This window comes from Oncorhynchus keta, chromosome 27 (assembly GCF_023373465.1).
Source record: "Oncorhynchus keta strain PuntledgeMale-10-30-2019 chromosome 27, Oket_V2, whole genome shotgun sequence".
NCBI classification, from domain to species: Eukaryota; Metazoa; Chordata; class Actinopteri; order Salmoniformes; family Salmonidae; genus Oncorhynchus; species Oncorhynchus keta.
The window spans coordinates 16,358,817-16,381,316 of NC_068447.1; the positions used below are offsets into that span (position 1 = coordinate 16,358,817).

General features: G+C 45.1%; 1 protein-coding gene across 1 annotated transcript in view; it reads right to left on the reverse strand.

Moving 5' to 3' along the window:
- cacna2d3a (calcium channel, voltage-dependent, alpha 2/delta subunit 3a) overlaps window positions 1–22,500 on the reverse strand; it is a 418,957-nt gene that overhangs the window by 171,325 nt on the left and 225,132 nt on the right. The window contains exon 9 of the mRNA XM_052481816.1: window positions 18,446–18,520. Within this exon, the coding sequence (XP_052337776.1) occupies window positions 18,446–18,520 (75 nt within the window). The remainder of the gene's footprint in view (window positions 1–18,445; window positions 18,521–22,500) is intronic.

Genomic DNA, 22,500 nt, shown 5'->3' on the forward strand with positions numbered 1-22,500 from the left:
CCTTAACCCTTACCTTAACTATTCAGAATGAGTCCCAAACCTTAACCCTTACCTTAACTATTCAGAATGAGTCCCAAACCTTAACCCTTACCTTAACTATCCAGAATGAGTCCCTAAACTTAACCCTTACCTTAACCATTCAGAATGAGTCCCAAACTTAACCCTTACCTTAACCATTCAGAATGAGTCCCAAACCTTAACCCTTACCTTAACTATTCAGAATGAGTCCCAAACCTTAACCCATACCTTAACCATTCAGAATGAGTCCCAAACCTTAACCCATACCTTAACTATTCAGAATGAGTCCCAAACCTTAACCCTTACCTTAACCATTCAGAATGAGTCCCAAACCTTATCCATACCTTAACCATTCAGAATGAGTCCTAAACCTTAACCCATACCTTAACTATTCAGAATGAGTCCCAAACCTTAACCCATACCTTAACCATTCAGCATGAGTCCCAAACCTTAACCCATACCTTAACTATTCAGAATGAGTCCCAAACCTTAACCCATACCTTAACTATTCAGAATGAGTCCCAAACCTTAACCCCTACCTTAACTATTCAGAATGAGTCCCAAACCTTAACCCTTACCTTAACTATTCAGAATGAGTCCCAAACCTTAAACCCTTACTTCAAACTTTCAGAATTATTGCCTAAACTTAAATCAGCAATCAGGAGTTGAAACAATGACAAAGCATCCACTATGTTGGTATAAAGCAGGGGGGTGGGGCTGGAGAAATGTCACCACTCTCAAATTCAAAGACATTGCTATGGACTGTGGAGCTATAGAGCTATGGATTCTAAGACATTACTATGGACTGTGGAGCTATAGAGCTATGGATTCTAAGACATTACTATGGACTGTGGAGATATAGAGCTATGGATTCTAAGACATTACTATGGACTGTGGAGCTATAGAGCTATGGATTCTAAGACATTACTATGGACTGTGGAGCTATAGAGCTATGGATTCTAAGACATTACTATGGACTGTGGAGATATAGAGCTATGGATTCTAAGACATTACCATGGACTGTGGAGCTATAGAGCTATGGATTCTAAGACATTACTATGGACTGTGGAGATATAGAGCTATGGATTCTAAGACATTACTATGGACTGTGGAGATATAGAGCTATGGATTCTAAGACATTACTATGGACTGTGGAGATATAGAGCTATGGATTCTAAGACATTACTATGGACTGTGGAGATATAGAGCTATGGATTCTAAGACATTACTATGGACTGTGGAGATATAGAGCTATGGATTCTAAGACATTACTAAGGACTGTGGAGATATAGAGCTATGGATTCTAAGACATTACTATGGACTGTGGAGATATAGAGCTATGGATTCTAAGACATTACTATGGACTGTGGAGCTATAGAGCTATGGATTCTAAGACATTACTATGGACTGTGGAGATATAGAGCTATGGATTCTAAGACATTACTAAGGACTGTGGAGATATAGAGCTATGGATTCTAAGACATTACTATGGACTGTGGAGATATAGAGCTATGGATTCTAAGACATTACTATGGACTGTGGAGATATAGAGCTATGGATTCTAAGACATTACTATGGACTGTGGAGATATAGAGCTATGGATTCTAAGACATTACTATGGACTGTGGAGATATAGAGCTATGGATTCTAAGACATTACTATGGACTGTGGAGATATAGAGCTATGGATTCTAAGACATTACTATGGACTGTGGAGATATAGAGCTATGGATTCTAAGACATTACTATGGACTGTGGAGATATAGAGCTATGGATTCTAAGACATTACTATGGACTGTGGAGATATAGAGCTATGGATTCTAAGACAGAGCAAAGGACTGTCCATCCATGACATCACAATGATCCTTTTAACCATATATTTATTTTGCTATACCATGTTTGATTACAAACATTGGGGTAAAACAAGTTCTATTTTAGTTCTGATGGGGTATGAACTAAGCTTATGATGCTTTTATAAGTTATATTCTTAAAGAATGACTGTGTACAAATGTTAAATACTAAAGTCAAACCATGTTGAACAATGATATCTTGATGCAGTGCATGTGTGACTGTGTGTGTATGTGTGAATGTGTGTGAGTGAGTGAGTGAGTGAGTGAGTGAGTGAGTGAGTGAGTGAGTGAGTGTGTGTGTGTGAGTGTGTGTGTGTGTGTGTGTGTGTGTGTGTGTGTGTGTGTGTGTGTGTGTGTGTGTGTGTGTGTGTGTGTGTGTGTGTGTGTGTGTGTGTATGTGTCTGTGTGCGTGTGTGTGTGTCTGTGTGCGTGTGTGTGTGTGTGTGTGTGTGTGTGTGTGTGTGTGTGTGTGTGTGTGTGTGTGTGTGTGTGTGTGTGTGTGTGTGTGTGTGTGTGTGTGTGTGTGTGTGTGTGTGTGTGTGTGTGTGTGTGTGTGTGTGCGGATGGACGGGTGGGTGGGAGATAAATCAGGTGAACATTGATACGCTATACTTATGGGCTAACTTTCACTGAAATAAACAAATATGTGTTTATTTGACAGTTAAGGCCTCAATCTTTTTTTGGAGAGACAGATGAGTCCTTATGGACAGTTGAGGCTTTGAACAGTTTTAGTAGAGACAGAAAGCTGTGACTTCATACGACCCCTTCAAGTTAGACATTAAGCTAATCCTCTACCGCAGGCTAAGACGCAATCTGAGGACTGACTCACAGCACAACAAACAAACTCTAGGCCTAATACTAACAAGCACACACACATACACACACACACACACCCATCCACCCACACCCACACACACACATCCACCCACACCCGCACCCGCACCCGCACATACACACACACACACACACACACACACACACACACACACACACACACACACACACACACACACACACACACACACACACACACACACACACACACACACACACACACACACACACGCGCACACACACACACACACACATGCACACACGCACACACACACATGCACACACACAGACACACAGACACACACACGCACACAGACATGCACACACACACACACACACATGCACACACACAGACACACACACGCACACAGACATGCACACACACACACACACACATGCACACACACAGACACACACACACACACAGACACACACACACACACACAGACATACACACACACACAGACACACACACACACACACACACACACAGACACACACACACACACAGACACACACACACACACAGACAGACACACACAGACAGACACACACAGACAGACACACACAGACATACACACACAGACATACACAGACAGACACACACAGACATACACACACAGACAGACACACACAGACACACACACACAGACATACACACACAGACAGACACACACACACCTTTACAACAACAGAGAAACGTGAACAAATCAGATGTGAAAAGAATGTATCAATACACTGAGCACAGAAGGCTGCTGAGGAGAGAACGGCTCACAATAATGTCCAGAACGGAGCAAATGGAATGGCATCAAACACATGGAAACCATGGAAACCATGGAAACCATGGAAACCATGTGTTCGACGTACTTGATACCATTCCCCTCATTCCACTAGCTATTACCACCAGCCTGTCCTTGCCAAGGTGCCACCAACCTCCTGTAACACTGAGTGTACAAAACAGTAAGAACTTTTTCCTAACACTGCACCACACCCCCTTTTTTGCCTCAGAACAGCCTCAACTCATTGAGCCATGGACTCTGCAAGGTGTCGAAAGCGTTCCACAGGGATGCTGTCCAATCTTGACTCCAATGCTTCCCACAGTTGGGTCAAGTTGGCTGAATGTCTTTTGGGTGGTGGACCATTCTTGATACACACGGGTAACTGTTGAACGTGAAAAACTCTGGCACATACTACCATACCCCGTTTAAAGGCACTTAAATCTTTTGTCTTGCTCATTCACCATCTGAATGGCACACATGCACAATCCATGTCTCAATTGTCTCCCCTCCATCTACACTGATTGAAGTGGATTTAGCAAGTGGATGTGTGAGGTTTCACATTAAAATTGTTCACGTTTTGCCCACGTGAAAAAAATTATCCCCATGTGACCTTTTTTCTCCACATGTTTATTTTTCACCTGATTATTTTCTACCACATGTGGTCTCCCATCCAGAGACAGACCCTGATTATTTTCTACCACTTGTGGTCTCCCATCCAGAGACAGACCCTGATTATTTTCTACCACTTGTGGTCTCCCATCCAGAGACAGACCCTGATTATTTTCTACCACTTGTGGTCTCCCATCCAGAGACAGACCCTGATTATTTTCTATCACTTGTGGTCTCCCATCCAGAGACAGACACTGATTATTTTCTACCACTTGTGGTCTCCCATCCAGAGACAGACCCTGATTATTTTCTACCACATGTGGTCTCCCATCCAGAGACAGACCCTGATTATTTTCACCACTTCCAGCTACATGTGGTCTCCCATCCAGAGACAGACCCTGATTATTTTCTACCACTTGTGGTCTCCCATCCAGAGACAGACCCTGATTATTTTCTATCACTTGTGGTCTCCCATCCAGAGACAGACACTGATTATTTTCTACCACTTGTGGTCTCCCATCCAGAGACAGACCCTGATTATTTTCTACCACATGTGGTCTCCCATCCAGAGACAGACCCTGATTATTTTCACCACTTCCAGCTACATGTGGTCTCCCATCCAGAGACAGACCCTGATTATTTTCTACCACTTGTGGTCTCCCATCCAGAGACAGACCCTGATTATTTTCACCACTTCCAGCTACATGTGGTCTCCCATCCAGAGACCGACCCTGATTATTTTCACCACTTCCAGCTACATGTGGTCTCCCATCCAGAGATAGACCCTGATTATTTTCACCACTTCCAGCTACATGTGGTCTCCCATCCAGAGATAGACCCTGATTATTTTCACCACTTCCAGCTACATGTGGTCTCCCATCCAGCGATAGACCCTGATTATTTTCACCACTTCCAACTACATGTGGTCTCCCATCCAGAGATAGACCCTGATTATTTTCACCACTTCCAACTACATGTGGTCTCCCATCCAGGGACCGACCCTGATTATTTTCACCACTTCCAGCTACATGTGGTCTCCCATCCAGAGACCGACCCTGATTATTTTCTACCACTTGTGGTCTCCCATCCAGAGACCGACCCTGATTATTTTCTACCACATGTGGTCTCCCATCCAGAGACCGACCCTGATTATTTTCTACCACTTGTGGTCTCCCATCCAGAGACAGACCCTGATTATTTTCACCACTTCCAACTACATGTGGTCTCCCATCCAGAGATAGACCCTGATTATTTTCACCACTTCCAGCTACATGTGGTCTCCCATCCAGAGACCGACCCTGATTATTTTCTACCACTTGTGCTCTCCCATCCAGAGACAGACCCTGATTATTTTCTACCACATGTGGTCTCCCATCCAGAGACAGACCCTGATTATTTTCACCACTTCCAACTACATGTGGTCTCCCATCCAGAGATAGACCCTGATTATTTTCACCACTTCCAGCTACATGTGGTCTCCCATCCAGAGATAGACCCTGATTATTTTCACCACTTCCAGCTACATGTGGTCTCCCATCCAGAGACCGACCCTGATTATTTTCTACCACCTGTGGTCTCCCATCCAGAGACAGACCCTGATTATTTTCTACCACATGTGGTCTCCCATCCAGAGATAGACCCTGATTATTTTCACCACTTCCAGCTACATGTGGTCTCCCATCCAGAGACCGACCCTGATTATTTTCTACCACTTGTGGTCTCCCATCCAGAGACAGACCCTGATTATTTTCTACCACATGTGGTCTCCCATCCAGAGACAGACCCTGATTATTTTCACCACTTCCAGCTACATGTGGTCTCCCATCCAGAGACAGACCCTGATTATTTTCTACCACATGTGGTCTCCCATCCAGAGACAGACCCTGATTATTTTCACCACTTCCAGCTACATGTGGTCTCCCATCCAGAGACAGACCCTGATTATTTTCACCACTTCCAGCTACATGTGGTCTCCCATCCAGAGATAGACCCTGATTATTTTCACCACTTCCAACTACATGTGGTCTCCCATCCAGAGATAGACCCTGATTATTTTCACCACTTCCAGCTACATGTGGTCTACCATCCAGAGATAGACCCTGATTATTTTCACCACTTCCAGCTACATGTGGTCTCCCATCCAGAGACCGACCCTGATTATTTTCTACCACTTGTGGTCTCCCATCCAGAGACAGACCCTGATTATTTTCTACCACATGTGGTCACCCATCCAGAGATAGACCCTGATTATTTTCACCACTTCCAGCTACATGTGGTCTCCCATCCAGAGACCGACCCTGATTATTTTCTACCACTTGTGTTCTCCCATCCAGAGACAGACCCTGATTATTTTCTACCACATGTGGTCTCCCATCCAGAGACAGACCCTGATTATTTTCACCACTTCCAACTACATGTGGTCTCCCATCCAGAGATAGACCCTGATTATTTTCACCACTTCCAGCTACATGTGGTCTCCCATCCAGAGACCGACCCTGATTATTTTCTACCACTTGTGGTCTCCCATCCAGAGACAGACCCTGATTATTTTCTACCACATGTGGTCTCCCATCCAGAGACAGACCCTGATTATTTTCACCACTTCCAGCTACATGTGGTCTCCCATCCAGAGACAGACCCTGATTATTTTCTACCACTTGTGGTCTCCCATCCAGAGACAGACCCTGATTATTTTCACCACTTCCAGCTACATGTGGTCTCCCATCCAGAGATAGACCCTGATTATTTTCACCACTTCCAGCTACATGTGGTCTCCCATCCAGAGATAGACCCTGATTATTTTCACCACTTCCAGCTACATGTGGTCTCCCATCCAGAGATAGACCCTGATTATTTTCACCACTTCCAGCTACATGTGGTCTCCCATCCAGCGATAGACCCTGATTATTTTCACCACTTCCAACTACATGTGGTCTCCCATCCAGAGATAGTCCCTGATTATTTTCACCACTTCCAACTACATGTGGTCTCCCATCCAGGGACCGACCCTGATTATTTTCACCACTTCCAGCTACATGTGGTCTCCCATCCAGAGACCGACCCTGATTATTTTCTACCACTTGTGGTCTCCCATCCAGAGACCGACCCTGATTATTTTCTACCACATGTGGTCTCCCATCCAGAGACCGACCCTGATTATTTTCTACCACTTGTGGTCTCCCATCCAGAGACAGACCCTGATTATTTTCACCACTTCCAACTACATGTGGTCTCCCATCCAGAGATAGACCCTGATTATTTTCACCACTTCCAGCTACATGTGGTCTCCCATCCAGAGACCGACCCTGATTATTTTCTACCACTTGTGGTCTCCCATCCAGAGACAGACCCTGATTATTTTCTACCACATGTGGTCTCCCATCCAGAGACAGACCCTGATTATTTTCACCACTTCCAACTACATGTGGTCTCCCATCCAGAGATAGACCCTGATTATTTTCACCACTTCCAGCTACATGTGGTCTCCCATCCAGAGATAGACCCTGATTATTTTCACCACTTCCAGCTACATGTGGTCTCCCATCCAAAGACCGACCCTGATTATTTTCTACCACTTGTGGTCTCCAATCCAGAGACAGACCCTGATTATTTTCTACCACATGTGGTCTCCCATCCAGAGATAGACCCTGATTATTTTCACCACTTCCAGCTACATGTGGTCTCCCATTCAGAGACCGACCCTGATTATTTCCTACCACTTGTGGTCTCCCATCCAGAGACAGACCCTGATTATTTTCTACCACATGTGGTCTCCCATCCAGAGACAGACCCTGATTATTTTCACCACTTCCAGCTACATGTGGTCTCCCATCCAGAGACCGACCCTGATTATTTTCTACCACTTGTGGTCTCCCATCCAGAGACAGACCCTGATTATTTTCTACCACATGTGGTCTCCCATCCAGAGATAGACCCTGATTATTTTCACCACTTCCAGCTACATGTGGTCTCCCATCCAGAGACCGACCCTGATTATTTTCTACCACTTGTGGTCTCCCATCCAGAGACAGACCCTGATTATTTTCTACCACATGTGGTCTCCCATCCAGAGACAGACCCTGATTATTTTCACCACTTCCAACTACATGTGGTCTCCCATCCAGAGATAGACCCTGATTATTTTCACCACTTCCAGCTACATGTGGTCTCCCATCCAGAGACCGACCCTGATTATTTTCTACCACTTGTGGTCTCCCATCCAGAGACAGACCCTGATTATTTTCTACCACATGTGGTCTCCCATCCAGAGACAGACCCTGATTATTTTCACCACTTCCAGCTACATGTGGTCTCCCATCCAGAGACAGACCCTGATTATTTTCTACCACATGTGGTCTCCCATCCAGAGACAGACCCTGATTATTTTCTACCACTTGTGGTCTCCCATCCAGAGACAGACCCTGATTATTTTCTACCACTTGTGGTCTCCCATCCAGAGACAGACCCTGATTATTTTCTATCACTTGTGGTCTCCCATCCAGAGACAGACACTGATTATTTTCTACCACTTGTGGTCTCCCATCCAGAGACAGACCCTGATTATTTTCTACCACATGTGGTCTCCCATCCAGAGACAGACCCTGATTATTTTCACCACTTCCAGCTACATGTGGTCTCCCATCCAGAGACAGACCCTGATTATTTTCTACCACTTGTGGTCTCCCATCCAGAGACAGACCCTGATTATTTTCTATCACTTGTGGTCTCCCATCCAGAGACAGACACTGATTATTTTCTACCACTTGTGGTCTCCCATCCAGAGACAGACCCTGATTATTTTCTACCACATGTGGTCTCCCATCCAGAGACAGACCCTGATTATTTTCACCACTTCCAGCTACATGTGGTCTCCCATCCAGAGACAGACCCTGATTATTTTCTACCACTTGTGGTCTCCCATCCAGAGACAGACCCTGATTATTTTCACCACTTCCAGCTACATGTGGTCTCCCATCCAGAGACCGACCCTGATTATTTTCACCACTTCCAGCTACATGTGGTCTCCCATCCAGAGATAGACCCTGATTATTTTCACCACTTCCAGCTACATGTGGTCTCCCATCCAGAGATAGACCCTGATTATTTTCACCACTTCCAGCTACATGTGGTCTCCCATCCAGCGATAGACCCTGATTATTTTCACCACTTCCAACTACATGTGGTCTCCCATCCAGAGATAGACCCTGATTATTTTCACCACTTCCAACTACATGTGGTCTCCCATCCAGGGACCGACCCTGATTATTTTCACCACTTCCAGCTACATGTGGTCTCCCATCCAGAGACCGACCCTGATTATTTTCTACCACTTGTGGTCTCCCATCCAGAGACCGACCCTGATTATTTTCTACCACATGTGGTCTCCCATCCAGAGACCGACCCTGATTATTTTCTACCACTTGTGGTCTCCCATCCAGAGACAGACCCTGATTATTTTCACCACTTCCAACTACATGTGGTCTCCCATCCAGAGATAGACCCTGATTATTTTCACCACTTCCAGCTACATGTGGTCTCCCATCCAGAGACCGACCCTGATTATTTTCTACCACTTGTGCTCTCCCATCCAGAGACAGACCCTGATTATTTTCTACCACATGTGGTCTCCCATCCAGAGACAGACCCTGATTATTTTCACCACTTCCAACTACATGTGGTCTCCCATCCAGAGATAGACCCTGATTATTTTCACCACTTCCAGCTACATGTGGTCTCCCATCCAGAGATAGACCCTGATTATTTTCACCACTTCCAGCTACATGTGGTCTCCCATCCAGAGACCGACCCTGATTATTTTCTACCACCTGTGGTCTCCCATCCAGAGACAGACCCTGATTATTTTCTACCACATGTGGTCTCCCATCCAGAGATAGACCCTGATTATTTTCACCACTTCCAGCTACATGTGGTCTCCCATCCAGAGACCGACCCTGATTATTTTCTACCACTTGTGGTCTCCCATCCAGAGACAGACCCTGATTATTTTCTACCACATGTGGTCTCCCATCCAGAGACAGACCCTGATTATTTTCACCACTTCCAGCTACATGTGGTCTCCCATCCAGAGACAGACCCTGATTATTTTCTACCACATGTGGTCTCCCATCCAGAGACAGACCCTGATTATTTTCACCACTTCCAGCTACATGTGGTCTCCCATCCAGAGACAGACCCTGATTATTTTCACCACTTCCAGCTACATGTGGTCTCCCATCCAGAGATAGACCCTGATTATTTTCACCACTTCCAACTACATGTGGTCTCCCATCCAGAGATAGACCCTGATTATTTTCACCACTTCCAGCTACATGTGGTCTACCATCCAGAGATAGACCCTGATTATTTTCACCACTTCCAGCTACATGTGGTCTCCCATCCAGAGACCGACCCTGATTATTTTCTACCACTTGTGGTCTCCCATCCAGAGACAGACCCTGATTATTTTCTACCACATGTGGTCACCCATCCAGAGATAGACCCTGATTATTTTCACCACTTCCAGCTACATGTGGTCTCCCATCCAGAGACCGACCCTGATTATTTTCTACCACTTGTGTTCTCCCATCCAGAGACAGACCCTGATTATTTTCTACCACATGTGGTCTCCCATCCAGAGACAGACCCTGATTATTTTCACCACTTCCAACTACATGTGGTCTTCCTTCCAGAGATAGACCCTGATTATTTTCACCACTTCCAGCTACATGTGGTCTCCCATCCAGAGACCGACCCTGATTATTTTCTACCACTTGTGGTCTCCCATCCAGAGACAGACCCTGATTATTTTCTACCACATGTGGTCTCCCATCCAGAGACAGACCCTGATTATTTTCACCACTTCCAGCTACATGTGGTCTCCCATCCAGAGACAGACCCTGATTATTTTCTACCACTTGTGGTCTCCCATCCAGAGACAGACCCTGATTATTTTCACCACTTCCAGCTACATGTGGTCTCCCATCCAGAGATAGACCCTGATTATTTTCACCACTTCCAGCTACATGTGGTCTCCCATCCAGAGATAGACCCTGATTATTTTCACCACTTCCAGCTACATGTGGTCTCCCATCCAGAGATAGACCCTGATTATTTTCACCACTTCCAGCTACATGTGGTCTCCCATCCAGCGATAGACCCTGATTATTTTCACCACTTCCAACTACATGTGGTCTCCCATCCAGAGATAGTCCCTGATTATTTTCACCACTTCCAACTACATGTGGTCTCCCATCCAGGGACCGACCCTGATTATTTTCACCACTTCCAGCTACATGTGGTCTCCCATCCAGAGACCGACCCTGATTATTTTCTACCACTTGTGGTCTCCCATCCAGAGACCGACCCTGATTATTTTCTACCACATGTGGTCTCCCATCCAGAGACCGACCCTGATTATTTTCTACCACTTGTGGTCTCCCATCCAGAGACAGACCCTGATTATTTTCACCACTTCCAACTACATGTGGTCTCCCATCCAGAGATAGACCCTGATTATTTTCACCACTTCCAGCTACATGTGGTCTCCCATCCAGAGACCGACCCTGATTATTTTCTACCACTTGTGGTCTCCCATCCAGAGACAGACCCTGATTATTTTCACCACTTCCAACTACATGTGGTCTCCCATCCAGAGATAGACCCTGATTATTTTCACCACTTCCAGCTACATGTGGTCTACCATCCAGAGATAGACCCTGATTATTTTCACCACTTCCAGCTACATGTGGTCTCCCATCCAGAGACCGACCCTGATTATTTTCTACCACTTGTGGTCTCCCATCCAGAGACAGACCCTGATTATTTTCTACCACATGTGGTCACCCATCCAGAGATAGACCCTGATTATTTTCACCACTTCCAGCTACATGTGGTCTCCCATCCAGAGACCGACCCTGATTATTTTCTACCACTTGTGTTCTCCCATCCAGAGACAGACCCTGATTATTTTCTACCACATGTGGTCTCCCATCCAGAGACAGACCCTGATTATTTTCACCACTTCCAACTACATGTGGTCTCCCATCCAGAGATAGACCCTGATTATTTTCACCACTTCCAGCTACATGTGGTCTCCCATCCAGAGACCGACCCTGATTATTTTCTACCACTTGTGGTCTCCCATCCAGAGACAGACCCTGATTATTTTCTACCACATGTGGTCTCCCATCCAGAGACAGACCCTGATTATTTTCACCACTTCCAGCTACATGTGGTCTCCCATCCAGAGACAGACCCTGATTATTTTCTACCACTTGTGGTCTCCCATCCAGAGACAGACCCTGATTATTTTCACCACTTCCAGCTACATGTGGTCTCCCATCCAGAGATAGACCCTGATTATTTTCACCACTTCCAGCTACATGTGGTCTCCCATCCAGAGATAGACCCTGATTATTTTCACCACTTCCAGCTACATGTGGTCTCCCATCCAGAGATAGACCCTGATTATTTTCACCACTTCCAGCTACATGTGGTCTCCCATCCAGCGATAGACCCTGATTATTTTCACCACTTCCAACTACATGTGGTCTCCCATCCAGAGATAGTCCCTGATTATTTTCACCACTTCCAACTACATGTGGTCTCCCATCCAGGGACCGACCCTGATTATTTTCACCACTTCCAGCTACATGTGGTCTCCCATCCAGAGACCGACCCTGATTATTTTCTACCACTTGTGGTCTCCCATCCAGAGACCGACCCTGATTATTTTCTACCACATGTGCTCTCCCATCCAGAGACCGACCCTGATTATTTTCTACCACTTGTGGTCTCCCATCCAGAGACAGACCCTGATTATTTTCACCACTTCCAACTACATGTGGTCTCCCATCCAGAGATAGACCCTGATTATTTTCACCACTTCCAGCTACATGTGGTCTCCCATCCAGAGAGCGACCCTGATTATTTTCTACCACTTGTGGTCTCCCATCCAGAGACAGACCCTGATTATTTTCTACCACATGTGGTCTCCCATCCAGAGACAGACCCTGATTATTTTCACCACTTCCAACTACATGTGGTCTCCCATCCAGAGATAGACCCTGATTATTTTCACCACTTCCAGCTACATGTGGTCTCCCATCCAGAGACCGACCCTGATTATTTTCTACCACTTGTGGTCTCCCATCCAGAGACAGACCCTGATTATTTTCTACCACATGTGGTCTCCCATCCAGAGATAGACCCTGATTATTTTCACCACTTCCAGCTACATGTGGTCTCCCATCCAGAGACCGACCCTGATTATTTCCTACCACTTGTGGTCTCCCATCCAGAGACAGACCCTGATTATTTTCTACCACATGTGGTCTCCCATCCAGAGACAGACCCTGATTATTTTCACCACTTCCAGCTACATGTGGTCTCCCATCCAGAGACCGACCCTGATTATTTTCTACCACTTGTGGTCTCCCATCCAGAGACAGACCCTGATTATTTTCTACCACATGTGGTCTCCCATCCAGAGATAGACCCTGATTATTTTCACCACTTCCAGCTACATGTGGTCTCCCATCCAGAGACCGACCCTGATTATTTTCTACCACTTGTGGTCTCCCATCCAGAGACAGACCCTGATTATTTTCTACCACATGTGGTCTCCCATCCAGAGACAGACCCTGATTATTTTCACCACTTCCAACTACATGTGGTCTCCCATCCAGAGATAGACCCTGATTATTTTCACCACTTCCAGCTACATGTGGTCTCCCATCCAGAGACCGACCCTGATTATTTTCTACCACTTGTGGTCTCCCATCCAGAGACAGACCCTGATTATTTTCTACCACATGTGGTCTCCCATCCAGAGACAGACCCTGATTATTTTCACCACTTCCAGCTACATGTGGTCTCCCATCCAGAGACAGACCCTGATTATTTTCTACCACATGTGGTCTCCCATCCAGAGACAGACCCGGATTATTTTCACCACTTCCAGCTACATGTGGTCTCCCATCCAGAGATAGACCCTGATTATTTTCACCACTTCCAGCTACATGTGGTCTACCATCCAGAGATAGACCCTGATTATTTTCACCACTTCCAGCTACATGTGGTCTCCCATCCAGAGACAGACCCTGATTATTTTCTACCACATGTGGTCTCCCATCCAGAGACAGACCCTGATTATTTTCACCACTTCCAGCTACATGTGGTCTACCATCCAGAGATAGACCCTGATTATTTTCACCACTTCCAGCTACATGTGGTCTCCCATCCAGAGACAGACCCTGATTTTTTTCTACCACTTGTGGTCTCCCATCCAGAGACAGACCCTGATTATTTTCTACCACTTGTGGTCTCCCATCCAGAGACAGACCCTGATTATTTTCTACAATGGGTGGGATGCAAGGTGCTATGCTGCTGGAAGGAATGTGCCAAAACTTGCAACTCGAAAGAATGGAGCGAAAGTAAAGGCCAAGGTATTGTAACCAAAGACAGGGACATTTGCAGGAAAGAGAAAGGTGTTTTATTTAACTATCATAAAACCGTTTTTACTTAACAAAAATATTTAGCATCCATTTACAATGTATTTGCTCTCGGTTTTTACAACTATTTCCCTGCAATATTTTGTTTTACCAGAAATGCTTTTGGGTATTTTGGGTATTTATTTTCAATACTTAGAAATGTGTTCTCTGCAGACATATTGTTTGATATTAAAGGCACAAATACAACTCACTAGAGGATTACACCATATAACACTATTCTTCTAGTAAAGGTGAATAAAGCGACAATCCTTCACTTAAACAGTAGTGTCCTCCCCACCACATTTGTGGTAAAAAAGCTGAGGGATAGGGCTGGAGAAATGCACCCATTCTCAAATCCATAGACTACGCTAGGTTGCTAGGAATGACCATCGATGAAATCAAAATGATAGTTTAACCATGTGTTTACATTTACTTTGTTTACAAACAGTGGAGTAAATGTGGAGTTTTCTTACACCTGAAACTGCATATTATATTTTAATTTTCACATGTCGAATTGCAAAAACAGTCACATATAAAAATCTAATTTGCAGTTTCATTAAACTAAAACACGTGAAAATCTCACTCAGGTGTGAAATTGCAAGTTCACATGTGAAAAACAATCACAACTTGCAATTCCAAATGTTAAAGGGAGATTTTCACAGGTTGAGTTGTTTTACATGAAATGTTGTTTTAAGTGAAATGGTATATCCGATTCTCACATGTGAACATATTTAACACGTGAATATCGCAAATTTCACATTTGAAACTACAATTCACATTTGAGGTGAACACATGTTATTTTCCTCACATGTGAAAAGGTGGTGTTTACAATGGATCTCTACATTTAATACATGCGGAAATATAATTTGTGAAACTGCACATTTGTTATGTTTTTTTTTGTTCGGGCACAGACACAATTTGTAATTGTATATAACTGCCTGAATGTTGCTGGACCCCAGGAAGAGTAGCTGCTGCCTTGGCAGGAAGTAATGGGGATCCTTAATAAATTCAAATACAATATACACACACACACACACACAAATAGAAAAGTGTGGGTAGCCATTGGCTAACGGAAGGCTTAGCAGGATGGGAAAATTGAATTTTGAATGCACCCCTGGAAATGGGTCCATGCAGAAATAGAAAGTAAAGTGTGTGTATAACTGAATGAATCCTTGAGAATGGGACTGTGGAAATGAATGCAGGTTTCTAACTGTGCTTCCCTCTCTACAGTAATAGGCAGGCAGACTATCCCCTGTCTCTCTCCATCTCCCTGACTGGGATTATCACTGAAACCATTTTAATGGGTCTGCCAGCCACACACAGGCACACACACACACACACACACACACACACACACACACACACACACACACACACACACACACACACACACACACACACACACACACACACACTCACACACACACACACACACACACACACACACACACACACACACACACACACACACACACACACACACACACACACACACACACACACACACACACACACACACACACACACACACACACACACACACACACACACACACACACACACACACACACACACACACACACACACACACACACATACACACACACACAGACCAGAGGGCTGCTGAACCTCTCCACTCTGAAAATCAGGCACTTTCCATCAAGCCTCAGTTTAAAGTTTTAATGTCATGTGACTTTCTTGCAAGCTCCAAACCCAAAAATGCAGTAGTCAGTATCAATGCAACACTAAAAATAAATAATAAGGTAGAACAAAATCATTAGAAATAAAAATAGGAAATGAGAAGAACAAGAGAAAGTAAGAAGCTATGTACAGGGTCAGTTCCAGTATCATATTTACAATGTGCAGGGATACTGGGGTGCTGGAGACAGATGCACTACATGACCAAAAGTATGTGGACACCTGCTCTTCGAACATCTCATTCGAAAATCATGGGCATTATTATGTCTCCCCATTAGTTTGTCTCCCCTTGCTGCTATAACAGCCTCCACTTTTCTGGGAAGGCTTTCCACTAGATGTTGGAACATTGCCACAAGAGGTCGGCACTGATTAGGCCTGGCTTGTAGTCAGCGTTTCAATTCATGCCAAAGGTGTTCGATGAGGTCAGGGTTCTGAGCAGACCAGTCAAGTTCTTCCACACCCATCTTGCCAAATAATTTCTGTGTGGACCTTGCTTTGTGCACGGGGGCATTGTCATGCTGAAACAGGGCCTTCACCAAACTGTTGCCACAAAGTTGGAAGCACAGAATCGTCTAGAATGTCATTGTATTTTGTAGCGTTAAGATTTCCCGTCACTGGAACTAAGGGGCCTGAACCATGAAAAACAGCCCCAGACCATTAGTCCTCCTCCATCAAACTTTACAGTTGGCATTATGCATTGGGGCAGAAAGTGATCTCCTGGCATCTGCCACACTCAGATTTGTCCGTCGGATGTGCAGATAGTGAAGCATGATTCATCACTCCAGAGAAGGCATTTCCATTGCTCTAGAGTCCAATTTAGTTTTTTTGTTTTATTTAACCTTCATTTAACTAGACAGGTCAGTTAAGAACAAATTCTTATTTAGAATTACAGCCTACCCCGGCCAAACCGGACGACGCTGGGCCAATTGTGTGCCGCCCTATGGGACTCCCAATCACAGCTGGTTGTGATACAGCCTGGAATCGAACCAGGGTCTGTAGTGACGCCTCTAGCACTGAGAAGCAGTGCCTTAGACCGCTGCGCCACTCGGGAGCCAATGACGGCGAACTTTGCAACACTCCAGCCGACTCCTGGCATTGCGCATGGTGATCTGAGGCTTCTGTGCGACTGCTCGGGCCATGGAAACCCATTTCATGAAGCGCCTGACGAACAGTTATTGTGCTGACGTTGCAGAGGCAGTTTGGAACTCGGTAGTGTGTTGCAACCAAGATCATAGGATATTTATGCGCTACGCGTTGCAGCACTCGGCGGTCACGTTCTGTGAGCTTGTACGTCCTCCCACTTTGACGAAATGACTTGTTGAAAACGTGGTATCCTTTGAAAGTCATTGAGCTCTTCAGTAATAACCAATGTTTGTCTAAGGACATTGCATGGAGGTGTGCTCAATTTTATACACCTGTCAGCAAATGGTGTGGCTGAAATAGCTGAATCCACTAGTTTGAATGGGGGGTCCACATACTTTTGTATACATAGTGTATGTATAAGGATACGGTGACGAGGCATCAGGATATACGACAAACAGAGTAGCAGCAGTGTAAATGATCATTGTATGTGAGTGTGTGTGTGTGTGTGTGTGTGTGTGTGTGTGTGTGTGTGTGTGTGTGTGTGTGTGTGTGTGTGTGTGTGTGTGTGTGTGTGTGTGTGTGTGCACAGTCTCTGGTTGGAGGGTCTTTACTGTATCCTTCAGGCAGCTTCTAGAACACGGATGTGTTTCCTCATGTGGAACACACACTCACAGGGTCATATGCGCGTGTGTGTGTGTGTGTGTGTGTGTGCGTGTGTGTGTGTGTGTGTGTGTGTGTGTGTGTGTGTGTGTGTGTGTTTGTGTGTGTGTGTGTGTGTGAGTGTGTTTGTGTGTTTGTGTGTGTGTGTGTGTGTGTGTGTGTGTGTGTGTGTGTGTGTGTGTGTGTGTGTGAGTGTGTTTGTGTGTTTGTGTGTTGTGTGTGTGTGTGTGTGTGTGTGTGTGTGTGTGTGTGTGTGTGTGTGTGTGTGTGTGTGTGTGTGTGTGTGTGTGTGCGATGTATGTGTGAGTATCAGTATGTGTGAGTGTGTATAGTCATCAGAATAAAAGGCGTTCTGGGATAGGTCTCTTGGGAGACATCATATTTGATCACGGTCATAAGGAACTGTTATGCTGTATTAGACTCACGTCTTTGTTGGTGACGTCAGCTTGGACCAGAGTTCCATTCAGGCATGGCTCTACATAATGTACCTCGTCGTTGTACTAGACAAACACCACAGGGACAGAGAGAGGGGAGAGAAAAAGTCATTGGAGCAAATACTGTTGTTATATATCTGTAAGACTGACCAACACACACATATAGATGCATGTATACACACATATAAATCTACACACAGAACCGTGGGTTAAGTGTAACCTTTAGAGTTCAAGCCCCCTGAAAAAATGGCACCTGTGTGTATATGTGTGTATGCGTGTACGTGTGTGTATGTGTGTGTGTGTGTGTGTGTGTGTGTGTGTGTGTGTGTGTGTGTGTGTGTGTGTGTGTGTGTGTGTGTTTATATGTGTGTGTGTGTGTGTGTGTGTGTGTGTGTGTGTGTGTGTGTGTGTGTGTGTGTGTGTGTGTGTGTGTGTGTGTGTGTGTGTGTGTGTGTGTGTGTGTGAAGATGACGCCGGAGAGGATGGCTGCCATTTCATGGGCTCTTATTAACCAACCGTGCTACTTTTGACATTGTTTGTAAATTATTTTGTACATAATGTTGCTGCTACCGTCTTTTATGACTGAAAAGACCTTCTGAAAATCAGAACAGCGACAACTCACCTTGAACTGGATGAATAATTTATCTTTAATGAGTCGGACGAGAGGGATTTAACTCCAGACACCCAGGCCCTCATCCCCGTCATTCGCAAGAGAAAGAGACGGAAAAGATATTGCGGAAAGAGATCGGGGTGCCTTGTGAAGATCCGCCGACAAGTGGCTAATCTGCCCTTGCCATTCGTACTACTGGCCAACCCACAATCGCTGGAAAATAAATTGGACGAGCTAAAAGCAGTATATCCTACCAACGGGACATTAAAAACGGTCATATCTTATGTTTCATCGAATCGTGGCTGAACAATGATATAATTAATTAACATACAGGTGGCGGGTTACACACTGAATTTGCAGGATAGAACAGCAGCCTCTGGTAGGACAAAGGGTGACGGTCTATGTATATTTGTAAACAACAGCTGGTGCACGATATCTAAGGAAGTCTCGAGGTTTTGCTCACCTGAGGTAGAGTATCTCATGATATGCTGTAGACCACACTATCTACCTAGAGCGTTTTCATCTGTATTTTTTGTAGCTGCCTACATGCCACCACAGACTGAAGCTGGCACAAAGTCCACATTAAATGAGCTGTATTCTGCCATAAGCAACCAGGAAAAAGCTCAAGAGGTCGGGGACTTTAATGCAGGGAAACTTAAATCCGTTTTACCTCATTTCTATCAGCATTTTACATGTGCAACCAGAGGGAGAAAACTCTAGACCACCTTTACTCCATGCATAGAGACACATACAAAGCTCTCCCTTAAATCTGACCATAATTATTTCCTCCTGATTCCAGTTTACAAGCAAAAATTAAATCAGGAAGCACCAGTGACTCGGCCAATAAAAAAGTGGTCCGATGAAGCAGATGCTAAGCTACAGGACTGTTTTGCTAGCACAGACTGGAATATGTTCCGGAATTCTTCCGATGGCATTAAGGAGTACACCACATCAGTCACTGGCTTCATCAATAAGTGCATCGATTACGTCGTCCCCACAGTGACTGTATGTACATACCCCAATCAGATTCCATGGATTACAGGCAACATCAGCAGTGAGATAAGGGGTAGAGCTGCCGCTTTCAAGAAACTTATAAGAAATCCCGCTATGCCCTCCAACGGACCATCAAACAGGCGAGCGTCAATACATGACTAAAATCGAATCATACTACACTGGCTCCGACTCTCGTCGGATGTGGCAAGGCCGAGAGCTGAGAGCTGCCCAGTGACACGAGCCTACCAGACAAGCTAAATTACTTCTAATGTTGCTTCAAGGCAAGTAACACTGAATATGCATGAGAGCACCAGCTGTTCCAGACGACTGTGTGATCACGCTCTCCGCAGCCGATGTGAGTAAGACCTTTAAACAGGTCAATATTCACAAGGCCGCAGGTCCAGACGGATTACTAGGACGTGCACTCCGAGTATACCCTGACAAACTGGAATGTGTCATTGACATTTTCAACCTCTCCCTATCTGAGTCTGTAATACCAACATGTTTCAAGCTGGCCACCATAGTGACTGTGCCCAAGAACACTAAGGTAACCTGCCTAAATGACTACTGACCCGTAGCACTCGTGAATATTTATTTTACTAGGCAAGTCAGTTAAGAACAAATTCTTACTTTCAATGATGGCCTAGTAACAGTGGGTTAACTGCCTTGTTCAGGTGCAGAATGAAAGACTCTTACCTTTTCGACTCAGGGATTTGATCTTGCAACCTTTTGGTTCCATGTCCAACCCTCTAACCACTAGGCTACCTGCCGCCTCATGCATAAGTCTATGCATAAGTCACTTGCATAAGTGCATAAGTCACTTTAATAACTCTTCCCACATGTATATATCGCCTCAATTACCTCGACTACCAGTGCCCCTGCACATTGACTCTGTACACCCTGTATATAGCCTCCTCACATTGACTCTGTACCGGTACCCCCTTTATATAGCCTCCTCACATTGACTCTGTACTGGTACCCCCTGTATATAGCCTCCTCACATTTACTCTGTACTGGTACCCCCTGTATATAGCCTCCTCACATTGACTCTGTACTGGTACCCCCTGTATATAGCCTCCTCACATTGACTCTGTACCCCCTGTATATAGCCTCCTCACATTGACTCTGTACTGGTACCCCCTGTATATAGCCTCCTCACATTGACTCTGTACTGGTACACCCGGTATATATCCTCCTCACATTGACTCTGTACTGGTACACCCTGTATATATCCTCCTCACATTGACTCTATACTGGTACACCCTGTATATATCCTCCTCTCATTGCCTGTTGTAGTGGAAATTACAAGATTTTGTTATAATACTTTTATTGCATCAAAAGGTTGTTTTATGCGACAGAATAGAAGGTTCTTATAACTCTCTATTGTGTCTGTGTGAACTGAAAGTGGGCCTCTGGGAGATAACATTGACAGGAGATGTATGATGTCTTTGTAGATACCACATTCCAGAGCATGAGTTAATGCTTCTGTTCTATACTGTACCAGGGAGACATGTCTCCAGCATGGAGTTGGGGGGATCGACACTGGTCTCTACACAATGAAAACTGTTTTAACAGCAGATACTGTCAGATACTATCTTTCATACAAATGTTAACCTTGTGACCCATTCCATAATTCTGTGTTATGTGTTATGTAGACTGAAGGAGGATGGACTTTGTTATAGCTGGTTGAGTTCTCAGTGATCACCTCCAGGGGAGGTTACCGACCAGCTCATTGAGTTCTCAGTGATCACCTCCAGGGGAGGTTACCGACCAGCTCGTTGAGTTCTCAGTGATCACCTCCAGGAGTTATATAAAATGCTGTGGCTCAAACCAGCTGTTTGAGTTCTCAGTGATCATCCCTCCAGGGGAGGTTACCGACCAGCTCGTTGAGTTCTCAGTGATCAGCATCAGGGGAGATTACCAACCAGCTGATTGAGTTCTCAGTGATCACCTCCAGGGGAGATTACCAACCAGCTGGTTGAGTTCTCAGTGATCACCTCCAGGGGTTATATATAATGCTGTGGCTCAAACCAGCTGGTTGAGTTCTCAGTGATCACCTCCAGGGGAGGTTACCGAACAGCTCGTTGAATTCTCAGTGATCAGCATCAGGGGAGATTACCAACCAGCTGGTTGAGTTTTCAGTGATCACTTCCAGGGGAGATTACCAACCAGCTGGTTGAGTTTTCAGTGATCACCTCCAGGGGAGATTACCAACCAGCTGGTTGAGTTCTCAGTGATCACCTCCAGGGGAGTTTACCAACCAGCTGGTTGAGTTCTCAGTGATCACCTCCAGGGGAGATTACCAACCAGCTGGTTGAGTTCTCAGTGATCACCTCTCGGGGAGTTTACCAACCAGCTGGTTGAGTTCTCAGTGATCACCTCCAGGGGTGATTACAGACCAACTCCATTACTGCAGTAAACCAGCTCATCGAGTTCTCAGTGA